At 39.1% G+C, this 27,557-nt stretch overlaps 1 protein-coding gene across 1 annotated transcript in view; it reads left to right on the forward strand.

The window, feature by feature from the left end:
- Window positions 1-1,125: 1,125 nt before the first annotated feature.
- LOC131995881 (uncharacterized) overlaps window positions 1,126-27,557 on the forward strand; it is a 61,251-nt gene continuing 34,819 nt past the window's right edge. The window contains exons 1-2 of the mRNA XM_059365154.1: window positions 1,126-1,301; window positions 8,234-8,396. Coding sequence (XP_059221137.1) covers window positions 1,126-1,301; window positions 8,234-8,396 — 339 coding nt within the window. The remainder of the gene's footprint in view (window positions 1,302-8,233; window positions 8,397-27,557) is intronic.

A 27,557-nucleotide genomic window follows, 5' to 3' on the forward strand; every position in this document is an offset into this window, starting at 1 on the left:
CGAAAACGATCAAGAATATATATAGTTTAGGGGGTCTTAAAAAAATATTTCGAGGAGTAAAACAAGTAAAAGCGTGCTAAGTTCGGCCGGGCCGAATCTTATATACCCTCCACTATGGATCGCATTTGTCGAGTTCTTTTCCCGGCATCTCTTCTTAGGCAAAAAAGGATATAAGAAAAGAGTTGCTCTGCTATTAAACGATATCAAGATATGGTCCGGTTTGGACCACAATTAAATTATATGTTGGAGACCTGTGTGAAATTTCAGCCAATTAGTATAAGAATTGCGCCCATTGGGGCTCACGAAGTAAAATAGAGAGAACGATTTATATGGGATCTGTATCGGGCTATAGACCGATTCAGACCATAATAAACACGTTTGTTGAAGGTCATGAGAGGATCCGTTGTACAAAATTTCAGGCATATCGGATAATAATTGCGACCTCTAGGGGTCAAGAAGTCAAGATCCCAGATCGGTTTATATGGCAGCTATATCAGGTTATGAACCGATTTTAACCTTATTTGACACAGTTGTTGAAAGTAAAAATAAAATACGTCATGCAAAATTTCAGCCAAATCGGATAGGAATTGCGCCCTCTAGAAGCTCAAGAAGTCAAATCCCCAGATCTGTTTATATGACAGCTATATCAGGTTATGGACCGATTTGAACCATACTTGGCACAGTTGTTGCATATCATAACAAAACACGTCGTGCAAAATTTCATTTCAATCGGATAAGAATTGCGCACGCTAGAGGCTCAAGAAGTCAAGACCCAAGATCGGTTTATATGGCAGCTATATCAAAACAGTGACCGATATGGCCCATTTACAATGCCAACCGACCTACACTAATAAGAAGTATTTGGGCAAAATTTCAAGCGGCTATCTTTACTCCTTCGGAAGTTAGCGTGCTTTCGACAGACAGAAGGACAGACAGACGGACGGACGGACAGACGGACGGACATGGCTAGATCGACATAAAATTTCACGACGATCAAGAATATATATACTTTATGGGGTCTCAGACGAATATTTCGAGTAGTTACAATCAGAATGACGAAATTAGTATACCCCCATCTTATGGTGGAGGGTATAAAAACAGTGTAAAAGTACTTTAAACAGTGACATGACGCGTTCTTCAAACCTACTTGATGCTTATGACTCATGTGTGCTGTGTGTTGTAAACAATAACGATGACCCTTTTTCCTGTCGTAAACGCATGTACCCTGTCTGTGCTCCAAATTCTTTTACAAACAGCATGTGCAATATACAACAACAAAATGTTATCTTATCGTGTGCAGAGTAGGTGTGTGAACCGCACCATTTTTATAACCTCCACCATAAGATGGGGGGTATACTAATTTCGTCATTCTGTTTGTAACTACTCGAAATATTCGTCTGAGACCCCATAAAGTATATATATTCTTGATCGTCGTGACTTTTTATGTCGATCTAGCCATGTCCGTCCGTCCGTCCGTCTGTCTGTCGAAAGCACGCTAACTTCCGAAGGAGTAAAGCTAGCCGCTTGAAATTTTGTACAAATACTTCTTATTAGTGTAGGTCGGTTGGTATTGTAAATGGGTCATATCGGTCCATGTTTTGATATAGCTGCCATATAAACCGATCTTGGGTCTTGACTTCTTGAGCCTCTAGAAGGCGCAATTCTTATCCGATTGGAATGAAATTTTGCACGACGTGTTTTGTTATAATATCCAACAACTGTGCCAAGTATGGTTGAAATCGGTTCATAACCAGATATAGCTGCCATATAAACCGATCTTGGGTCTTGATTTCTTGAGCCTCTAGAGTGCGCAATTCTTATCCGATTGAAATGAAATTTTGCACGACGTGTTTTGTTATTATATCCAATAACTGTGCCAAGTATGGTTGAAATCGGTCCATAACCTGATATAGCTGTCATATAAACAGATCTGGGGATTTGACTTCTTGAGCTTTTAGAGGGCGCAATTCCTATCCGATTTGGCTGAAATTTTGCATGACGTATTTTATTATACCCTCCACCATAAGATGGGGGGTATACTAATTTTCTGTTTGTAACTACTCGAAATTTTCGTCTGAGACCCCATAAAGTATATATATTCTTGATCGTCGTGACATTTTATGTCGATCTAGCCATGTCCGTCCGCCCGTCTGTCTGTCGAAAGCACGCTAACTTCCGAAGGAGTAAAGCTAGCCGCTTGAAATTTTGCACAAATACTTCTTATTAGTGTAGGTCGGTTGGTATTGTAAATGGGCCATATCGGTCACTGTTTTGATATAGCTGCCATATAAACCGATCTTGGGTCTTGACTTCTTGAGCCTCTAGAGTGCGCAACTCTTATCCGATTGGAATGAATTTTGGCAGGACGTGTTTTGTTGTAATATCCAACAACTGTGCCAAGTATGGTTCAAATCGGTCTATAACCTGATATAGCTGCCATATAAACCGATCTTGGGTCTTGACTTCTTGAGCCTCTAGAGGGCACAATTCTTATTCGATTTGAATGAATTTTTGCACGAAGTATTTCGTTATGATATCCAACAACTGTGCCAAGTATGGTTGAAATCGGTCCATAACCTGATATAGCTGTCATATAAACAGATCTGGGGATTTGACTTCTTGAGCTTCTAGAGGGCGCAATTCCTATCCGATTTGGCTGAAATTTTGCATGACGTATTTTATTTTTACTTTCAACAACTGTGTCAAATAAGGTTCAAATCGGTTCATAACCTGATATAGCTGTCATATAAACCGATCTGGGATCTTGACTTCTTGACCACTAGAGGTCGCAATTATTATCCGATATGCCTGAAATTTTGTACGACGGATCCTCTCATGACCATCAACAAACGTGTTTATTATGGTCTGGTCGGTCTTAAGCCCGATACAGATCCCATATAAATCGTTCTCTCTATTTTACTTCTTGAGCCCCAATGGGCGCATTTCTTATACGAATTGGCTGAAATTTTACACAGGTCTCCAACATATAATTTAATTGTGGTCCGAACCGGACCATATCTTGATATCGTTTTAATAGCAGAGTAACTCTTTTCTTATATCCTTTTTTGCCTAAGAAGAGATGCCGGGAAAAGAACTCGACAAATGCGATCCATGGTGGAGGGTATATAAGATTCGGCCCGGCCGAACTTAGCACGCTTTTACTTGTTCCTCATTATACCCTCCACCATAGGATGGGGGTATATTAATTTCGTCATTCTGTTTGTAACTACTTGAAATATTCGTCTAAGAGCCCATAAAGTATATATATATATTCTTGATGGTCTCGACGTTCTGAGTCGATCTAGCCATGTCCGTCCGTCGTTGGGGATTGCAAATGGGCCATATCGGTTCCGATTTAGATATAGCTTCCATACAAACCGATCTCCCGATTTGACTTCTTGAGCCCCTGGAAGCCACAATTTTTTTCCGATGTATCTGAAATTTTGCGTGTAGTGTTATGTTATGATTTCCAATGACTGTGCTAAGTATGGTCCAAATCAGATTATAACCTGATATAGCACTATATAAACCGATCTCCCGATTTGACTTCTTGATCCACTAGAGGGCCCAATTCCTATCGAATTTGGCTGATTTTGCATTAGGTGTTCTATAAAGACTATCAGCAACTGTGGCAAATATGGTTCAAATCGGTCCATTACCTGATGTAGCTGCCATATAAACCGATCTGGGATATTGATTTCTTGAGCCTCTAGAGGGTGCAATTTTTATCAGATTTGGCTGAAATTATGTACAGCGGCTTCTCCTATGACCTTCAACGTGTTATATATGGTCTGAAGTGGTCTATATCCTGATAAAACTCTCATATAAACCGAACTTCCTATTTTACTTCTCGAGCCCCCAAAGGGCGCAATTCTGATTCGAAATGGCTAAAATTGTACACAATGACTTCTATTATGGTCTTCAACATTCAATTCAAAATATCTCCAGAAGCATAGCAATTCTTTATTTTATCTTTTACTAGCTGACCCGGAACCGCTCCGCCGCGATCTTCTTTTACTTTATATGGAACAAAAGTTTCCTTGGAATATTTATTTTCGAAAATTAAAGATCTTTTAGTGAAATACCATGCGAATTTGACTTTTAACAATATAAGTGCCTCTATCTGAATCCCATGTGATCTTTATTGGGCTTCGAATTTAAGTTTGGATGTAAGGTGTACTCCATTCTTAAAATACTTCATTTCAGCCCGATATTCTCATGATTTCTGATTTAGTGGTGTTTTCGGGGGAGAGGTGGTCCAACAGATACTTGGCCCTGAAAAAATATCAGCATCGTGCTCTTCTTTCAAATACCATTTATTTAAACCCCATATTGGCATTGGCTTAAGAGGAGTTTACAGGATGAGGCGTCCCCCAAACACATGGCCCAAAAATAGGTTATCAAATTAGTTTTCTAATCTCAAATAGCCTTCATTTGAACCACATATTGGCATGATCAAAACATTTCTTCCCTTTGGGGGTGTTTTGGGAAAGGGGTGATGCCCTAAATATTGGGTTGCCCAAAAAGTAATTGCGGATTTTTCATATAGTCGGCGTTGACAAATTTTTTCACAGCTTGTGACTCTGTAATTGCATTCTTTCTTCTGTCAGTAATCAGCTGTTACTTTTAGCTTGCTTTAGAAAAAAAAGTGTAAAAAGAGTATATTTGATTAAAGTTCATTCTAAGTTTTATTAAAAATGCATTCACTTTCTTTTAAAAAATCCGTTTTTTGGGCAACCATACATGGTCCTACATTTGGATAATAAATTCGTATTCTACTCCCAAATACCTTATTTGAGCCCCATATTGCGTATTGCAAAAGTCTGCAAATATGTCCGGTTTGTTGTATTGGCCCTAAAAACTATGAATATTTAGCTCCACTCTCTTTAGGACCGAAATTGTCTTGGTGAGCAAATACGTCCTATATGGGGGTTGTTATGGTGGTGGGACGTCCGCTAGACAGTTGGCCCCTAATGTTGATATCAGATACATGGTCTACTCCCAAATACCTTTAATTTGAGCTCCGTATTTCCATAGTCGGCAAAAATGACAGGCTTTTGAGGTGTTTTGGGGGATGTTGAGTGAGTTGGCCTTGAAAATATATATCGCATTCGTGTTCCACTTTAAAAACCCTCTTATTTGAGACTCGTAGTGCAATAGTCAGAAAATACTTACTATTTGGGTGGTGTTGTGGGGGTGGCGTGGCCCCATAGACACTTTTCCCGAATATTGGTATCAAAATCGTGCTTTACTCCCAAAGACCTTTTATTTGGATATCAGGTACGTTTTCTTATCCTAAATACCTTTCATTTGAGTCCCATATTGTCGTGATTGCCGTAAATATATGTTTGGTAAGTTTTAGGGTGGGGCAGCCCCCCTAGGTACCCTATCCAAAATTTGGATACCAAATTTTTATTTTTAGGGTACTATATGAGAGTACACAAAATTTCGCTTAAATCGCACCACCCATCTCCGAGATCTGGCGTTTCTGAAAATTAGCGCAAGGGGGAGGATCCGCCCCCCCCTTCAGATATCAAAAAATGTGGTACCCTATTTTAACCACGGGGTCATACACCATCTGTAAATTTTCAAAAAAATCGGTTCAGCTGTTTCTGAGTCTATAAGGAACACACAAACATACAAACAAACCTACAAACAAACACAAATTGATTTTTATATATTTTAAAAGATATACCGAGAAAAGAACTCAACAAATGCGATCAATGATCGAGTGTATATAAGATTCGGCCCGACCGAACTTAGCACGTTTTTACTTGTTTTCTTTCTTTTTATACCCTCCACCATAAGATGGGGGGTATACTAATTTCGTTATTCTGTTTGTAACTTCTCGTCCGTCCGTCCGTCTGTCCGTCCGTCCGTCCGTCTGTCTGTCGAAAGCACGCTAACTTCCGAAGGAGTAAAGCTAGCCGCTTGAAATTTTGCACAAATACTTCTTATTAGTGTAGGTTGGTATTGTAAATGGGCCATATCGGTCCATGTTTTGATATAGCTGCCATATAAACCGATCTTGGGTGTTGACTTCTTGAGCCTCTAGAGTGAGCAATTCATATCCGATTGGAATGAAATTTTGCACGACGTGTTTCGTTATTATATCCAACAATTGTGCTAAGTATGGTTCAAATCGGTCCGTAACCTTATATAGCTGCCATATAAACCGATCTGGGGTCTTGACTTCTTGAGCCTCTAAAGTGCGCAATTCCTATCCGATTGAAATGAAATTTTGCACGACGTTTTTTGTTATGATATCCAACAACTGTGCCAAGTATGGTTCAAATCGGTCCATAACCTTATATAGCTGTCATATAAACCGATCTTGGGTCTTGACTTCTTGAGCCTCTAGAGTGCGCAATTCTTATCCAATTGGGATGAAATTTTGCACAAAGTGTTTTGTTATGATATCCAACAACTGTGCCAAGTATTGTTCACATCGGTCCGTAACCTTATATAGCTGCCATATAAACCGATCTGGGGTCTTGACTTCTTGAGCATCTAGAGTGCGCAATTCCTATCCGATTGAAATGAAATTTTGCACGACGTTTTTTGTTATGATATCCAACAACTGTGCCAAGTATGGGTCAAATCGGTCCATAACCTGATGTAGCTGCCATATAAACCGATCTTGGGTCTTGACTTCATGGGCCTCTAGAGAGCGCAATTCTTATCCGATATGCCTGAAATTTTGTACGACGGATCCTCTCATGACCATCAACATACGTGTTTATTATGGTCTGAATCGGTCTATAGCCCGATACAGATCCCATATAAATCGATCTCTCTATTTTACTTTTTGAGCCCCCAAAGGGCGCAATTCTTATTCGAATTGGCTGACATTTTACACAGGTCTCCAGCATATAATTTAATTGTTGTCTAAGCCGGATCATATCTTGATATCGCTCTAATAGCAGAATTTTCTTTCTTTCTTTTCTTATATCATTTTTTGCCTAAGAAGAGATGCCGGGAAAAGAACTGACAAATGCGCTCCATGGTGGAGGGTATATAAGATTCGGCCCGGTCGAACTTAGCACCCTTTTACTTGTTAAAAATCTTCTCTTACATTTCATTTCTTGTAACAAACTCATCGTAAATTATGGAGTAAGTCTGCTGTTCTGAAATGACAGAACTGCTGCCGTAATAACAGAACTACTATTGCAATAGCAGTAACATTAACTAAATACTAACAATCAGCTGACAGTGTTTGCTATTTTCAGCAGACTTACAGATTTTTGGCGAAATTTTACATTTCATAGCTAGGCATGAAAGCAGGGCCGAATCTTAGGGACCCACCACCATGGATTCTGCTAAAATGTGGGAGCTATTGTATATCTAGTTATAGACTATATGCAAAATGTCAGCCAAATAGGATAAAAATTGCGGTTTGTAAGGGATCAAGAAGTCAAATCGGGAGATCGGTTTATATGGGAGCTTATCCTTTTCTTGACCGATTTGAACCGCACTTAGCCCAATTGTTGGGAGTCATAACAGAACACAATGTACAGCAAAATCGGACAAAAATTGCGCCTTCCAGGGGCCCAGGAAGTCAAATCGGGAGATCGGCTTATGTGGGAGCTATATCAGGTTCTTGCCGTATTTGAACCGTACTTAGCACAGTTGTTGAAAGCCATAACAGAACATCGTTTGCAAAATTTCAGCCAAATCGGATAAAAATTGCGGCATCCAGGGACTCAAGAAGTCAAATCGGAAGATCGGTTTATATGGGAGCTAAATATAAATCTGAACCTATATAGACCATTTGCAATCCCCAACGACCTATATTAAGTATCTGTGCAAAATTTTAAGCGGTTAGCTTTACGCGTTCGACCGCTATCGTTAATTCGACAGGCGGATGGTCGGACGGACGGACAGACATTGCTAGATCGACTCAGAACGTCGAGACGATCGAGAATATATATACTTTGAGGCGTTTTGGACGACTATTTCGAGGTATTACAAACGGAATGACTAGATTAGTATACCTCCATCCTATGGTGGTGGGTTTAAAAGCAAACAAAACAATTTTAATAACTGTAAAAGCAGACAAATAAACTATTTAGAAACTTAAAAATATCTGAATACCAATCTCAACAACCTTTTTTACCAAACTGAAAGCTTGTTTCAATTCCTATTCTCTATGCAATGCGCATATCTGCCCAAAATTAGTATTTGCTTGTTTAACTAATTTTCCATGAAAATCTTTCTTAATTTGCTTTCGTAGCCTTTACGCTTGTCACACGTGTAAATGTTGTTTGTTTGCTACCAAAACCACACATTCTATTATACGTGCATTGCGAAGGATGAAGGTAAATGTACTCGTATATGCTTATCATAATGGCAAAGGACGTGAGGTGAGCATTGCTATTTACAATGTGTGCATAAAGGTGAGTGGAAATTATTATTGTCATCAGCATTTTATGCATGATTTATTCGCATTATTTTGCTGACACGTCCCTATTTTAAGTCGTATTGCGCTCACTTGCTGCCCACACTTTAGAATGTGTTGGAATAATCAACTATACAGAGGCAGAGTTTAAGAGCGTTTGACTATAGGGCCTTGTAAAAGCCCAGAAACAATCACCAAGCTGCTCTCAAAATTTAACTCTTTGGCAAATTCTAAAAACATTTGTATACCCACAGGTAATAATTGCGTCTGTTATAGTCATAAGATCCTAAATAGGCAAATCGATCTAAATGGCAGCTATTTGTAAATATGACCCGATATGAACCATATTCGGGTGGGATATCGATGGGCCTAATAAAAATCACTGTCAGTGAGTGCGCCTGCTATGCATACCGGTCTATATGGCAGATTTATGTAAATATGGCTTGATATTCGCCAAATTGAATATCGGGGCCTCAAGTGCAGCTCACTGTGCCAAATTTCAGCGAAATCAGACAATAAATGCGCCGGTTATAGGCTTAAAACCATTTGGCCCATTCACAATCTTAGCTTGCGTATGAAAGAAATACGACTCTGTGCCAAATTTCATCTCAATATGTCAATTTTGAAGAATTTGTAGTGTGACGGACAACTGAAGGACACACAAACGGACCGAAACGCGGACATCGTTAAATCGTCTTAGAATTTTACGACGATCCGAAATATATAATATATACTTTGTGAGGTCGGAAATGGATATTTCGATGTGTTGCAAACATAATGACAAAATGAATGTACGCCCTATGGTATGGTGTTGAGTATAAAAATGAAAGTGTTGCGCTTTCTTTGTACCTCCACCATGGGATGGTGGTGTATTAATTTCGTCATTCCGTTTTTAATATCTCGAAATATGCGTTTAAGAGCCCATAAAGTATTAATATTGTCGATCCTCATGACATTTAATGTCGATTTAGCCATGTCCGTCCGTCCGTCGAAAGCACGCTAATTTTCGAAAGAGTACTTCTAGGATCCTGAAATTTTCCACAAATACTTCCTATTGGTGTAGATTGGTTGGGATTGTAACTGAGCCAAATCGGTCCATGATTTGATATAGCTGCCATATAAACCGATCATGGGCCTTGATTTCTTTAGCTTCTAGAGGGCGCAAATATTATCAAATTTGTCTGAAATTCCACCTAGTGTTTTGGTACCACTTCCAACAACTGCGCTAAGTAAAGTCCAAAACGGTTTGTAAGGGCTCAAGAAGTCAAATCGGTAGATCGGTTTATATGGGAGCTATATCAGGTTAAACAAGTAAGAGAGTGCTAAGTTCGGCCGGGCCAAATCTTATATACCCTCCACCATGGATCGCATTTGTCGAGTTCTTTGCGCGGTATCTCTTTTAAGGCAAACAAAGAATATAGAATAAGAATTGTTATGTTATTGAAGCTATAGCAAACTATAATCCGATTCGGAGCATAAATGAATGCTGAACATTGTAGAAGTCGTTGTGTAATATTTCAGTTCATTCAGATAAGCGCCTTTGTAGGGGCTCAAGAAGCAAAATCGGGAGATAGATTTATATGGGAGCTGTATCAAGCTATCGATCGATTCAGACCATATTAGACACGTGTGTTGAAGATCATGAGAGAAGCAGTTGTACAAAATTTCAGCCAAATCGGATGAGAATTGCGCTCTTTAGAGGCTCAAGATCCCAGATCGGTTTATATGGCAGCTATATCAGGTTATTTATCGATTTACGCCATACTTCGCACAGTTATTGAAAGTCATAACATAACACCTCGTGCAAAATTTTAGCCAAATCGGATGAGAATTGCGCGCTCTATTGGCTCAAGAAGTCTAGATCTAAGATCGGTTTGTATGACAGCTATACCAGATTATGAACCGATTTGAATCGTACATGGCGCAATTGTTGGAAGTGATACCAAAACACCATGCGTAGAGGCTCAAGAGTTCAAGACCGAAGATCGGTTTATATTGCAGCTATATTAAAACATAGGCCGATTTGTCCCATTTGCAATATCAACTGACCTACACTTACAAAAAGTGTTTGTGCAAAATTTCAAGCGGCTAGCTTTACTCTTTCGAAAGTTAGCACGCTTTCGACAGACAGACGGACGGACATGGCTAGATCGACTTAAAATGACATGACGATCAAGAATATATATACTTAATGGGGTCTCAAACGCATATTTCGAGGTGTTACAAACATAATGACGAAATTATTATACCCCCATCCTATGGTGAAGGCTATAAAAACGAGTTCAACCGTACTTGGTTCAGTTCTTGGAAGTCATTACAGAACGCAGCATGAAAAATCTCAGCCAAATCGGACAAAATTTGTGGCTGGTAAAGACTCAAGAAGTCAAATCGGCAGATCGATTTATATGGGAGCTATATCAGTTTATAGACCGATTTAGACCACACGTAGCACAGTTGTTAAAAGTCGTAACGGAACACCACATGCAAAATTTTAACCAAATCGGATAAAAATTGCGGCTTCCTCGGGCTCAAGAAGTCAAATCAGGAGATCGGTTGATTTGGGAGTCCGGGACGTAGCCAGGATTTAATTTTGAGGAGGGCTCAACCCACAGTTTTTCTCAAACTAGTTTTATGATTTAAACGGTTTATTGTTTGTGTCGGTCAATTGGTTTTAAATGACTTTTGGTTCCATTGAATTTTACGCCAACTAACTGAAATTATTAAACCACTATATTTGTAAATGTTTCAAAAAAATAAACGTTATGATTAAATGATACCGCTAATTTCACCTCCGAACTTTATTAAAATCGATCGTAAACCCGTTTTGATGAAAAAGGTCTATAGCTATAATTTGATTAAATGTCTTTATAAGTCCTAAAGTTTCCCTATAGAGGCTCAAAAAGTCAATAGTGACTCTCAATTGAAGTGATCGAAATTGTGAATACATGAAATTCAAAGTTTCTCACTATCATTCCATTAAGGAACAGGGGCAAATTTTTCACATATCAATGAGTGATGTCCGATTCAAGTCTAAGCTCTATGATAAGTGGCCTCCTTTTTATAGCCGAGTCCGAACGGCGTGCTGCCATACCATTTTTATACCCGCCACAATAGGATGGATGGTAATCGAAATATTGATCTAAGACCCCATAAAGTATATATATTCTTGAACGTCCTGACGCCCTTTGCCATACCTTGGTAGACATCAATTCCATGGCAGCCGATTGTACATATAGGGTTGACCCAATGGACTCCTTCATCGGCAAGGGCTGGCGCCTCAGTGTACAACACACTGTTAAAACAACAAACAAAAACCTTTGTAGACATTGCTTTACACTGTTTTTTTAAGGGTGATTTGTTAGCTATTATCTTTTTGGCAAGACTGATTTAATCAGTTCACGCACATTTCGTGTTTTGTTTCACTGTCAAACATCTTCATTTTGGCCTATAATTTAACCATGAATCGTCTTAAAAGCGAACAATTATAAATTTCAATTATTGAATTTTATTATAAAAATACAAACTCTGTTAGGAAAGTTCATAGCTCGCTTCTTCTTCTTCAGCGAAGAAGCTCGTTTTTGGCTCAATGGGTACGTAAATCAGGGGTCTTTGAGTAGGTCGGTTGGGATTGTAAATGGGCCACATCGGTCCATGTTTGGATATAGCTGCCATATGAACCGATATCTCGATTTGACTTCTTGAGTCACTAGAGAGCGCAGTTACTATCCGATTTGAATGAAATTATAAACGTGGTATTATTGAATAACTTGTAGCAGCCATGACAACAAAGGTTCATATCTGTCGATAACTAGGTATAGCTCCTGTTTATTTGAAATGCCATTCAAAGAACTATTCACTTGCGTTCCATGCTGGAGGGTATATTAAACTTTTAGGCCAGACCCAACATAATGCGCTTTTACTTGTTATTGATCTTAAACTTGAATTGGACAGAACTCATTGATACGTGAGAAGTTTTATGAAATATTCATTGGGAAATTTTGTCCGTATCTACTTCTTATTTAGGTAACTCCCCCACTTCACCATGCCTGAAATCTTAAACAATGGAAAACAAACAAGTTGACAATAAATAACTTTTGAAAAAGGCTACGCATTTTCAAAGGGTTGGGCCCAATAAATCCCACTCTTCTTCTCTGTTTATATATACAAAGTTCTCATGCATATTGCAGGCAAGCGAATCCCTCGTTGAAATAATGTGTTGTAAAAATCCTCGATGCCTTGCAAGACACAAACGGATGTTGAACCCTTTTTTCCTCTTTACACCATTGTTGGCAATCATTTTGCTAGGGTATGTGTTGATGTGTTGATATAGCTCTATGCTACCCTTATTACACATAACCCCATATGTATTTACTCATGTATAGAACGTTACAATTTTGTTTAAAGTTTATTCAACTTCTCATAGGATGGAAATAAATCATAGTCATGAGGCGGATGTTAAAAAATAAACGGGATGGAAGTCTGCTAAATTTGCTTCAATAATACGGATGTCATATATCACAAAGAATTTCTGCACTTTTTTTCTTGGCATTTGCAAATTGTCTGCCTTTCCTAAAGTAAGCCATTTTATGGGTCAGCCTAAGTTTTAGGGTGACTTGAGTTGAATTAAGAAAATTAAATTTTCTTGCAAGGCAAAGAAGAAGTTTTAAACTTTGAAGTAGTTTTTTGAAAACATACAAATTAAAATTTCTTAGACCATGAGAGCGTATGATATATTTGTCTTCATCTTGATGTTAGTTATGAGCAACATGGTACACCATAAGCAAATATTTATTTCTCCTTAGCTTGCAACAAATTGTCAAATTATTAGTTTGGGAAATCCCTGAGTAGTTTCCTGGAGACCACCGTGGAGCAGAGGTAAGGATGTCCGCAATGCTTCGATTCCTGGCGACAACATCAGAAAATTTTTCTTTCTCCCTAAAGAGATGCGCCATTAGCACTCGGCTATGAAAGGAGGTCCCTTATCACTGAGCTTAAACTTGAATCGAAAAGCACTCAATAACATGTGAAAAAGTTGTTCCTATTCAATAATGGAATAGTCATGGGCAAATTTCCATAAATCGGTCCAGATTTGGATAAAGCTGCCATATAGACCGATCATCCGATTTAGGGTCCTAGGCCCATAAAAGCCACATTTATTATCCGATTTTGCTGATGTTTGGGACAGTGAGTACCTATAAGCCCCTCGACATCCTTCGTCAATTTGGCCCAGATCAGTCCGGATTTGGATATAGCTCTATATAGACCGATCCCCTGATTTAGGATTTTAGGCCCATAAAAGCCACATTTATTATCCGATTTTGTTGAAATTTGGGACAGTGAATAGAGTTAGGCCCTTTGACATTCCTTGTCAATTTGGCTCAGATCGGTTCAGATTTGGATATAGCTGCCATTTAGACCGATCTCTCGATTGAAGGTTTTGGGCCCATAAAAGGCGCATTTATTGTCCGATGTGGCCGAAATTGGGGACAGTGGGTTAAATTAAGCCCCTCGACATATTTCTGCAATATGGCTCAGATCGGTTCAGATTTGGATATAGCTGCCATATAGCCCGATCTCTCGATCTAAGGTTTTGGGGTCATAAAAGGCGCGTTTATTGTCTGATGACGCCGAAATTTCGGACGGTGAGTTGTGTTAGGCCCTTCGATATCCTTTTTAAATTCGATCCAGATCTGCCATATAGACCGATATCCCGATTTATAGTCTTGGTCCCATAAAGTCGCATTTATAATCCGATTTCACTTAAATTTTACACAGTGACTTATGCTAAGCATTTCGACATCCGTTTAGTACATGGTTCAAATCGGTTTCATCGGTTTCACATGGTGTTTTGGTATCACTTCTAACAACTGTGCCATGTACGATTCAAATCGGTTCATAATCTGGTTTAGCTGTCACACAAACTAATCTTAGATCTTGACTTCTTGAGCAAATAAAGCACGCAATTCTCATCCGATTTAGCTAAAATTTTGCATTATGGTTATTGTTATGACTTTCAATTACAGTGCGAAGTATGGAGTAAATCGATAAATAACCTCATATAGCTGCCATATAAACCGATCTGGGATCTTGACTTCTTAAGCCTCTAAAGGGCGCAATTCTCATCCGATTTGGCTGAAATTTTGTACAATGGCTTCTCTCATGATCTTCAACACACGTGTCTAATATGGTCTGAATCGATCAATAGCTTGATAAAGCTCCCATATAAACCTATCTCCCGATTTTGCTTCTTGAGTCCCTACAAGGCCCAATTCTTATCTGAATGAACTGAAATATTACACAACGACTTCTACAATGTTCAGCATTCATTTATGGTCCGAATCGGACTATAATTTGATATAGCTCCAATAGCATAACAGTTCTTATACTATATTCTTTGTTTGCCTAAAAGAGATACCGCGAATAGAATTCGACAAATGCGATCCATGGTGGAGGGTATATGTTTTTTCTTAAATGTATTTTTGGGCTTATTGGTCTATTTGATTATAATAATACTGACTATTACAATGATTATAGTCCATTTGAATTAAAGTGTTTGTTTTTATTTGTGTATGTGGCATCGACTGCATTAAGTATTGATTGTCAGGGGTAATTGAAATCCATGTAATTTGCATAACAATGTTTCACTATATGGATTAAATTTTTGCAAATATTCCATAACTACGATGTCATTGAAATTTGACACAGTGACTTATGTTAGGCTTTTCGACATCCGTGTCGTGTATGGTTCACATCGGTTTATTTTTAGATATAGCTACTGAAAAGATCAATATTTTGTTATACACAATTGAACAATGGCTAGTACTTATTAGTATTTGGTCCGAATGGGAACATATTTCGATTTAACTGCTGCGATTTAAAATTATTTGAAGATATATAGATATCAATATCTTATATATAAAAATCAATTTGCGTTTGTTTGTATGTTTGTGTGTTCCTTATAGACTCAGACACGGCTAAAAGGATTTTCAAGAAATTTTCACAGATGGTGCATAATGATCCTGTGGTGAAAATAGGGTACCGCTCATTTTGTCTGAACTTCTAGCTACAGTTTTGAAATTCTTACCCACCACACCTGCCGAAAACTCCTGTTGACCCGACTCAACAATAACCCTAGCATGGATAGCCGGAAAGCCAGCAAGGTGGACCACCTTTGCGGCAAATAGAGTTACAACAAGTAAAAGCGTGCTAAGTTCGGCCGGGCCGAATCTTATATACCCTCCACCATGGATCGCATTTGTCGAGTTCTTTTCAAGGCATCTCTTCTTAGGCAAAAAAGGATATAAGAAAAGATTTGCTTTGCCATTAGAGCTATATCAAGATGTGGTGCGGTTTGGACCACAACTAAATTATATGTTAGAAACCTGTGTAAAATGTCAGCCACTTCGAATTAGAATTGAGCCCTTTGGGGGTTCAAGAAGTAAAATAGAGAAATCGATTTATATAGGAGCTGTATCAGACTATAAACCGATTCAGACCAGAATAAACACGTATGTTGATGGTCATGAGAGGATCCGTCGTACAAAATTTCAGGCAAATCGGATAATAATTGCGACCTCTAGAGGCTCAAGAAGTCAAGACCCCAGATCGGTTTATATGGCAGCTATATCAGGTTATGAACCGACTTGTACTTTATTTGACACAGTTGTTGAAAGTAAGAATAAAATACGTCATGCAAAATTTCAGCCAAATCGGATAAGAATTGCGCACTCTAGAGGCTCAAGAAGTCAAGACCCAAGATCAGTTTATATGGCAGCTATATCAAAACATGAACCGATATGGCCCATTTACAATACCATCCGACCTACACTAATAGGTAGTATTTGTGCAAAATTTTAAGCTGCTAGCTTTACTCCTTCGGAAGTTAGCGTGCTTTCGACAGACAGACATACTAATTTCGTCATTCATTCTGATTGTAACTACTCGAAATATTCGTCTAAATCCCCATAAAGTATATATATTCTTGATCGTCGTTAAATTTTATGTCGATCTAGCCATGTCCGTCCGTCTGTCTGTCCGTCTGTCGAAAGCACGGTAACTTCCGAAGGATTAAAGCTAGCCGGTTGGTATTGTAAATGGGCCATATCGGTCCATGTTTTGATATAGCTGCCATATAAACCGATCTTGGGTCTTGACTTTTTGAGCCTGTAGAGAGCGCAATTCTTATCCGATTGGGATGAAATTTTGCACGACGTGTTAAATTATGATATTCAACAACTGTGCTAAGTATGGTATAAATCGGTTTATAACCTGATATAGCTGCCATATAAATCGATCTTGGGTCTTGACTTCTTGATCCTCTAGAGTGCGCAATTCTTATCCGATTGTAATAAAATTGTGCACGACGTGTTTTGTTATGATATCCAACAACTGTGCCAAGTACGGTTCAAATCGGTTTATAACCTGATTTAGCTGCCATATAAATCTATCTGGGGTCTTGACTTCTTGAGCCTCTATAGTGCGCAATTCTTATCCGATTGGAATGCAATTTTGCACGACATGTTTTGTTATCATATCCAACATCTGTGCTAAGTATGGTTCAAATCGGTCCATAACCTGATAGCTGCCATATAAACCGATCTTGGGTCTTGACTTCTTGAGCCTCTAGAGCGCGCAATTCTTATCCGATTGGAATGAAATTTTGCACGACGTGTTTCAAATCGGTCTATAACCTGATATAGCTGCCATATAAACCGATCTTGCGTCTTGACTTCTTGAGCCTCTAGGGAGCGCAATTCTTATCCGATTTGCCTGAAATTTTGTGCGACGGATCCTCTTATGACCATCAATATACGCATTTATTATGGTCTAAATCGGTCTATAACCCGATACAGCTCCCATATAAATCGATCTCTCTACTTTTCTTCTTAAGCCCCCAAAGGGCGCAATTCTTATTCGAATTAGCTAACATTTTACACAGGTCTCCAACATATGATTTAATTGTGGTCCAAGCCAGACCATATCTTGATATCGCTCAAATAGCAGAGGAAATCTTTTTTTATATCCTTTTTTGCCTAAGAAGAGATGCCGGGGAAAAAACTCGGCAAATGCGATCCATGATGGAGGGTATACAAGATTAGGCCCGGCCGAACTTTGCATGCTTTTACTTGTTTGATATTTGAAGGGGGGACGGACCCTCTCCCTTACCCTAATTTTCAGAAACGGCAGATCTCGGAGATGCGTTTTGCGATTTAAGCGAAATTTCGTGTGCTCTCATATAGTACCCTAAAAATAAAAATTTGGTATCCCCATTTCGGGTGGGGTACCTAGGGGGGCCGCCCCAACCTAAAACCTAACGAAAATAAATTTTGACCAATCACGACCATATGGGACTCAAATGAAAGGTATTTATGATAAGAAAACGTATCTGATATCCAATTGTCGGACAAGGTGCTAGGGGGACCACCTCAACCCCAAAACACCCCTAAATCGGACATATTTACCGACCATGGCAATATAGGACTCAAATGAAAGGTATTTGCGAGTAGAATACGAATCTGATATCCAAATGTGGGACCACGTATCTGGGGATCGACCCCTTCCCCAAAAAAAACCCCCAAACAGGACTTATTTACGGACCATGGGAATATGGGTCTTAAATACAAGGTATTTGAATACAGAATACGAATCTGATATCTAAATATGGGACCAAGTGTTTGGGGGGCCACCTCTCACCAAAAATATTCCCCAAAGTAGTCAAATTTACGACCTTAGCAATATGGGGCTCAAATGAAAGGTTTTTGGGAGTAAAGCACGAATTTGATATCAATATTCGGGAAAGGTGTCTATGGGGCCACGCCACCCCCACAACACCAACCAAATAGTAGGTATTCTCTGACTATTGCACTATGAGTCTCAAATAAGAGGGTTTTTAAAGTGGAACACGAATCCGATATTTATTTTCAAGGTCAACTCACTGAGTGCCCGCCCATCCCACAAAACACCTCCCAAGCCTGTAATTTTTGCCGACTATGGAAATACGGGGCTCAAATTAAAGGTATTTGGGAGTAGACCATGTATCTGATATCAACATTGGGGGTCAACTGTCTAGCGGACGTCCCACCACCATAACAACCCCCAAATAGGACATATTTGCTCTCCAAGACAATTTGGGTCTTAAAGAGAGTAGAACTAAATATTCATAGTTTTTAGGGCCTATAGCCCAAACCGGACATATTTGCTGACTTTTGCAATAAGGAGTTTAAATGAGATTAGAAAACGAATTTGATTTTCAATTTTGAGGGCAATGGCAATATGGGGTTAAAATAAATGATATATAGTTATATGAGAATAGAGTACGTTGCTGATAAATTTTCCGGGCTTAGTGTTTGGGGGACCATCCCAATCGCCAAAACATCCCTAAATCGGGCATCTTTACCCACCATGTCAATGTGGAGCTTAAATCAATGGTATTGGGGAGTTGAGCAAGAATTGATACCCATTTTCGCAAGAATTGATACCCAAAATACCTCAGAAACAGCAATTTTTTAGTAACCATTTAAATAAATGGTATTTGAGAGAAGAGCACGATGCTGATACTTTCTCAGGGCTAAGTATCTGGGGGACCACCTCTCCCTCTAAAACACCACTAAATCAGATATCGTGAGAATATCGGGCTGAAATAAAGTATTTTAAGAATGGAGTACACCTTACATCCAAGCTTAAATTCGTCGCCTAATAATGATTATATGGGATTCAGATAAAGGCACTTATATTGTTAAACTGTTTGACAAGCGATTTATTATTTCGTAGCATAGCATTTCACTAAAGCTCTTTAATTGTCGAACATAAATATTCTAAGAAAACTTTTGTTCCATATAAAGTAAAAGAAGGCGCAGCAGAGCGGGCCCAGGTCAGCTGGTATAGGAATATAGGAAAGTTCTAAAAGCAAAAAATTTGGTATCAAATTCTGGGGTGGGATGCCTAGGAGAGCCGCCCACACCCAAAACCCGCTAAACTGATTTATAGACCAACCACTACAATATGGGACTAAAATTAAAGGTATTTGAGAGTAGAAAACAAATCTGATATCCAAATGCGGAATTAAGTGTTTCGTGGGTCACCCCACCACGTATCTGGGGCACAGTTGTTGGATATCATAACGAAATACTTCGTGCAAAAATTCATTCAAATCAGATAAGGAGTTTGCCCTCTAGAGGCTCAAGAAGTCAAGACACAAGATCGGTTTATATGGCAGCTATATCAGGTTATGATCCGATTTGAACCATACTTTGCACAGTTGTTGAATATCATAAGAAAACACGTCGTGCAAAATTTCATTTTAATCGGATAATAATTGCGCCCTCTAGAGGCTCAAGAAGTCAATACCCCAGATCGGTTTATATGGCAGCTATGGACCGATTTGAACCATACTTAAAACAGTTGTTGGATATTATAATAAAACACGTCGTGCAAAATTCGGATAAGAATTGCGCACTCTAGAGGCTCAAGAAGTCCAGACCCAAGATCGGTTTATATGGCAGCTATATCAAAACATGGACCGATATGGCCCATTTACAATACCAACCGACCTACACTAATAAGAAGTATTTGTGCAAAATTTCAAGCGGCTAGCTTTACTCCTTCGGAAGTTAGCGTGCTTTCGACAGACAGACGGACGGACGGACGGACGGACGGACAGACGGACGGACATGGCTAGATCGACATAAAATGTCACGACGATCAAGAATATATATACTTTATGGGGTCTCAGACGAATATTTCGAGTAGTTACAAACAGAATGACGAAATTAGTATACCCCCCATCTTATGGTGGAGGGTATGAAAACCAATTTGTGTTTGTTTGAAGTTTTTTTTGTTTGTGTGTTCCTTATAGACTCAGAAACGGCTGAACCGATTTTCTTGAAATTTTCACAGATGGTGCATAATGAGCCAGTGGTGAAAATAGGTACTAAATTTTTTGATATCTGAAGGGAGAGCGGACCCTACCCCTTATCCTAGTTTTCAGAAACGCCATATCTTGGTGGTGCGATGAAAGCGAAATTTTGTGTGCTCTCTTATATCTAATATATAACAAATAAGAGCGTGCTAAGTTCGGCCGGGCCGAATCGTATATACCCTCCACCATGGATCGCATTTGTCGAGTTCTATGCGCGGTATATCTTTTTAGGCAAACAAAGAATATAGAATAAGAACTGTTATGCTATTGGAGCTATATCAAATTATAGTCCGATTCGGACCATAAATGAATGCCGAACATTGTAGAAGTCGTTGTGTAATATTTCGGTTCATTCAGATAAGAATTGCGCCTTGTATGGGCTCAAGAAACAAAATCGGGAGATAGATTTATATGGGGATTTGAATCATACATGGCACAGTTGTTGGAAGTGATAACAAAACACCACGTGCAAAATTTTAGTTAAATCGGACGAGAATTGCGCCCTGTAGAGGCTCAAGAAGTCAAGACCCAAGATCGGTTTATATGGCAGCTTTATCAAAACATGGACCGATTTCGCCCATTTACAATACCAACCGACCTACACTAATAAAAAGTATTTGTGCAAAATTTCAAGGGGCTAGCTTTACTACTTCGAAAATTAGCGTGCTTTCGACAAACAGACGGACGGACGGTCGGATGGACGGACGAACATGGCTAGATCGACTTAAAATGACATGACGATCAAGAATATATATACTTTATGGGGTCTCAGACGCATATTTCGAGGTGTAATAAACAGAATGCGAAATTAGTATACCCCCAATCTATGGTGGAGGGTATACAAATAGTCTAAAAGTTAAATCGCGCGATCGAGGTGGCCAATTGACCGGTCTCGCATTTTGACAAATAAAATTCAATAATTTTCAAGCGTTGATCGTTTGTAAAACATGATTCTTAAATAATAGACCAAGCTGAAGATGTTTGAATGTGAGGCAAAACACGTAACGTGCGTGAGCTGTTTAAGCCAGTGTTGCCGAAAATGATAATGATTTGAACCGAATTAAAAATAGCAAAAATATCTTTTTGTGTGGAAAAGCCTTCCCCCAAAGAGGTGCCGCACTGTGACACGTCGTTTGACCATGGCTGTTTAAAAGATATGAGCTGTCACCAGTTAAAAATGGATTAATTTTGGCGGGCCGTCATAATATGGTGTCATTTCATTTCATCATAATATGGTAAATAGCTACGTCGAAATATGGTTCCATTTGGAACTAACTTGGCATGGACGTCGAGGGGTCAAATACAATTCACCTTTTAAGACGGTAAAACAGAATATTGGTTTGAATAGCAGCTACATAAGTGTATTTTAATATAGTCCGATCTCCACCATATGGAAGGATATGTAAGGGTCTATTAAAACAATTTATGTTAGCGAAATCAAACAATGGGCACAAAAACTTAAATCGGGAGAGCGGTATATACGGCAGCTTTATCCAAATTGAGATCTATCTTGAACATACTAGATGCGAATGTCGAATGGTGTAACAAAATTCATTGTACTAATTTTCACCGAATCCGGGTAATGAATTCAGCTTTTATGGGACAGCTATATCCAAATCTAAACCGATCCGGCTGTATTAAACACGAATGTCGAGGGACCTTACACAACTCCCAAAGTTTCAGCGATATTAAACAATGAATGCGTCTCTCATAGGCCGATGAACTTAAATCGAGAGACTGGCCTATATGGCAGCTATATCCAAATCTGGACCGGTCTGGGACATATTGAACAAGAATGTCGAGAGGTTCAAAAGGATTCGTTCCACTGGAACTATTCCTTTTCTTTGATGACCGCATGTTAATTCAGAACACAGATGGCGTTCCGATCTTCTATCCCAATTTTCGAAGGGCAACTTCAAAATCAGTCGATCCTAATCCTAAATTTTTACATTAGCTTTTTACTCTACTTTTAAATACCTATCGTTTGGTATCCATATTGTCCCAATCGGTAAATATGTCAGGATGGATGGTTTTGGTGGTGGGGAGGCGCCTCAGACACCAATGAAAAAATGTTTGAGTCAGATTTGTTCTCTACTTTTAAATACCTTTCATTTGATACTCATGCGTCCACGACGGTAAAAGTGACGCGTTGGGTAGTGTTTTTGGGGGTGCATGTGTAGTATTCGATTAAGAGACTAAACTCTATGTGAGAACTAACTTAATATTAAGTTGACACATGGGTTTAACTTGAGAAATTCTTTTAAAATGCCAGTAAATGTTATAAATTGTTGTTGTTGCAAGTATCCCTGGAATGTGTAGGGTAGTTTCTAGTTTCTAGTCTCGCAAGCTCGTCCGCTTTACAATTACCTTGGATATCGCTCTAGCCCCGCAACCAGAACAGGTGAATTTCGAACTGTTCAGCCAGCTCGATAAGAGATCTGCGACAGTGGAGGACGGTTTTTGTGCTCAGAAATACGTTCTCCAAGGATTTAATGGCTGCCTACTGAAAAGATATTTATGCCAATTGTCGTAATGACATTATATCTTAGCCATTCCACCACTCCCTTAATTGCAAGGATCTACACACTGTAGTGGTCGCGTAACCTTTTTGATATGACCAGTTTTAGATCTTTAGAGTACAACCCAAAGCCCACCTAGTCGTTTAGTTTGGAACCATCCGTATAGAAGTCTATGTAACTGTAAGCAGCAACGTTTGTGAAACCGAAAATATTCACTAGTGACAAACATACACTAAGTGCAAATGAACCCAAACTACACACTCATCGCTTCAAAGGCAAAACAAGTCCGCGTGCTGAGTGCAGTGCTTGCAATCAGTATGTCGACGAGTGATGCACAGAAGAACAACAAGTAAAAGCGTGCTAAGTTCGGCCGGGCCGAATCTTATATACCCTCCACCATAGATCGCATTTGTCGAGTTCTTTTCCCGGCATCTCTTCTTAGGCAAAAATGGATATATGAAAAGATTTCCTCTCATAATAGAGCGATATCAAGATATGGTCCGGCTTTGACCACAATTAAATTATATGTTGGAGACCTATGTAAAATGTCAGCCAATTCGAATAAGAATTGCACCCTTTGGGGGCTTAAGAAGTAAATAGAGAGATCGATTTATGTGGGAGCTGTATCAGGTTATGAACCGATTTGAACATTATTTGACACAGTTGTTGAAAGAAAATTTCAGCCAAATCGGATAGGAATTGGGCCCTCTAGAAGCTCAAGAAGTAAAGACCCCAGATCTGTTTATATGACAGCTATATCAGGTTATGAACCGATTTGAACGATATTTGGCACAGTTGTTGGATATCATAACAAATACTACTTGCAAAAATTCATTCAAATCGGATAAGAATTGCGCCCTCTGGAGGATCAAGAAGTCAAGACCCAAGATCGGTTTATATCAGGTTATGGACTGATTTAAACCATACTTGGCACAGTCGTTGGATATCATAACAAAACACGTCGTGCAAAATTTCAGCCAATCGGATAAGAATTGCGTACTCTAGAGGCTCAAGAAGTCAAGACCCAAGATCGGTTTATATGGCAGCTATATCAAAAGATTTGAACCATACTCGGCACATTTATTGAGTATCATAACAAAATACGTCGTGCAAAATTTTATTCCAATCGGATAAGAATTGCGCACTCTAGAGGCTCAAGAAGTCAAGACCCAAGATCGGTTTATATGGCAGCTATATCAAAACATGAACCGATTTGAACCATACTCGGCACAGTTGTTGAATGTCATAACCGACCTACACTAATAAGAAGTATTTGTGTAAAATTTCAAGCGGCTAGCTTTACTCCTTCGGAAGTTAGCGTGCTTTCGACAGACAGACGGACGGACGGACGGACATGACTAGATCGACATAAAATATCGCGACGATCAAGAATATATACGAAATTAGTATACCCCCCATCCTATGGTGGAGGGTATAAAAACAGCAATGCTGATGATGAAGAAGACGACAACTGGCAGCGAGTATCATCAAAAACAAAACATACAGGATCCCCAACAATAGTGAATCAACATGTAAAACGTTTCAATTCGGGTGATGGGCCTTCAACATCAGCCAACCGTTTTGTTTTTCCTATAAATCACTAAGAGATGGTCAAGTTAGGCTCACTACAAACAACGTACATTCGAATCGAACAGTTATACAATTTTTGGAAAGTTCAAAAAAAAAACATTCCATACGTACCAACTTAAGAACGAAAGGGCCTATAAAGTTCTAATCAAGAGTCTACATCACTCAACTTTGACCTCTGATATTAAAGCCATGTTGCTTTCGTAAGAACACCAGGTGCGCATTGTTAGGAAAATTGTCAGCCGTCAAACAAAATTCCCGCTACCAAAGTTTTTTGGAAATTTGGACCCAAATCTATATAAGCATGAAATTTATAAGATAAAATTATTTGAAAATGCGATAATTCAGGTTGACCTGTCAAAGAATTTTGACGATTTTGTGCAATATTTTCGCTGCTAGGAATTCGGACACACTAAGCCTTATTGCAAAAAGTTTTTCAGATGTGTAAAATATGGCTTAGGTCAACTAACAACAGACTGTACGAAACACATAAAGTTCCTCCAAGATGTGTAAACTGTTTGCAAACCCATACAGCCAACTATAAGGGATGTCTCGTCTACCAAAATATACTGAACAAGTAAAAGCGTGCTAAGTTCGGCCAGGCCGAATCTTATATACCCTCCACCATGGATCGCATTTGTCGAGTTCTTTTCCCGGCATCTCTTATTAGGCAAAAAAGAGGATGTAAGAAAAGATTTGCTCTGCTATTAGAGCGATATCAAGATATGGTCCGGTTTGGACCACAATTAAATTATATGTTGGAGACCTGTGTAAAATGTCAGCCAATTCGAATAAAAATTGCGCCCTTTGTGGGCTCAAGAAGTAAAATAGAGAGATCGATTTATATGGGAGCTGTATCGGGCTATAGACCGATTCAGACCATAATAAACAGGTATGTTAATGGTCATGAGAGAATCCGTCGAACAAAATTTCAGGCAAATCGGATAATAATTGCGACCTCTAGAGGCTCAAGAAGTCAAGACACCAGATCGGTTTATATGGCAGCTATATCAGGTTATGAACCGACTTGTACTTTTTTGGACATAGTTGTTGAAAGTAACAATAAAAAACTTCTTGCGAAATTTCAGCCAAATCGGATAGAAATTGCGGCCTCTAGAAGCTCAAGTCAAGTCTCCAGATCTGTTTATATGACAGCTATATAAGGTTATAAACCGATTTGAACCATAAATGGCACAGTTGTTGGATATCGTAACAAAACACGTCGTGCAAAATTTCATTCCAATTGGATAAGAATTGCGCACTCTAGAGGCTCAAGAAGTCAAGACCCCAGATCGGTTTATATGGCAGCTATATCAGGTTATGAACCGATTTGAACCATACTTGAAAAAGTTGTTGGATATAATAACAAAACACGTCGTGCAAAATTTCATCCCAGCTATATCAAAACATGGACCGATATGGCCCATTTACAATACCAACCGACCTACACTAATAAGAAGTATTTGTGCAAAATTTCAAACGGCTAGTTTTACTCCTTCGGAAGTTAGCGTGCTTTCGACAGACAGACGGACGGATGGACAGACGGACGGACATGGCTAGATCGACATCAAATGTCGCGACGATCAAGAATATATACTTTATGGGGTCACAGATGAATATTTCGAGAAGTTACAAACAGAATGACGAAATTAGTATACCCCTCATCCTATGGTGAAGGGTATAAAACCAAATGGTGCCAATTTTTAAACCAAAATGTGGAATGGTAAATAGATCATTTAGCAAACTATCATATATTTCTTAGTTGTACCTACATGCCAAATTCCTGATCTTTAGGTCCACTGCACAGAAAGTCCCAAAGAATACCAATTTTGGTATCACAATGTTAGAATTGTACGAGCACCCATTAAATTTTTATACCACCACCAAAGGATGGGGGTATATTCATTGTGTCATTCCGTTTACAACACATGGAAATATCTATTTCCGACCCTATAAAGTATATATGCTCTTGATCAGCGTAAAAATCTAAGACGAGCTAGACATGTCCGTCCGTCTGTCTGCTGAAATCACGCTACAGTCTTTAAAAAAAGAGATATTGAGCTAAAACTTTGACACATATTCTTTTTTTGTCCATATAGACCGATCTTGGCCCCTAAAAAAGGCGTATTTATAATCAGATTTAACTGAAATTAGACGCCGTGACTTATGTTAGGCTTTTCGACATCCATGTTGTGCATGGTTCAGATTGGTTTATTATACCCTCCACCATAAGATGGGGGGTATACTAATTTCGCCATTCTGTTTGTAACTACTCGAAATATTCGTCTGAGACCCCATAAAGTATATATATACTTGATCGTCGTAACATTTTATGTCGATCTAGCCATGTCCGTCCGTCTGTCCGTCCGTCCGTCTGTCCGTCCGTCCGTCTGTCTGTCGAAAGCACGCTTACTTCCGAACGACTAAAGCTAGCCGCTTGAAATTTTGCACAAATACTTCTTATTAGTGTAGGTCGGTTGGTATTGTAAATGGGCCATATCGGTCCAAGTTTTGATATAGCTGCTATATAAACCGATCTTGGGTCTTGACTTCTTGAGCCTCTAGAGTGTGCAATTCTTATTCCATTGAAATGAAATTTTGCCTGATATAGCTGCCATATAAAACGATCTTGGGTCTTGACTTCTTGAGCCTCTAGAGGGCGCAATTCTTATCCGATTTGCCAGAAATTTTGTACGACGGATTCTCTCATGGCCATTAACATATGTGTTTATTATGGTCTGAATTGGTCTATAGGCCGATACAGCTCCCATATAAATCGATTTCCCTCTTTTACTTCATGAGCCCACAAAGGGCGCAATTCTTATTCGAATTGGCTGACATTTTACACAGGCCTCCAACATATAATTTAATTGTGGTCCAAGCCGGACCATATCTTGATATCGCTCTAATAGCAGAGGAAATCTTTTCTTATATCCTTTTTTCCCAAAGAAGAGATGCCCGGAAAAGAACTCGACAAATGCGATCCATGGTGGAGGGTATATAAGATTCGGCCCGGCCGAACTTAGCACGCTTTTACTTGTTCTATATTTTCTTTTCACCCTCATTCTTTTGATCTTGCTCAAGTCAAATTCTAAAATTCTGCCTCCATCCATCCACCCTGCACAAAGTTGACCCA

Source organism: Stomoxys calcitrans, chromosome 1 (assembly GCF_963082655.1).
Source record: "Stomoxys calcitrans chromosome 1, idStoCalc2.1, whole genome shotgun sequence".
NCBI classification, from domain to species: domain Eukaryota; kingdom Metazoa; phylum Arthropoda; class Insecta; order Diptera; family Muscidae; genus Stomoxys; species Stomoxys calcitrans.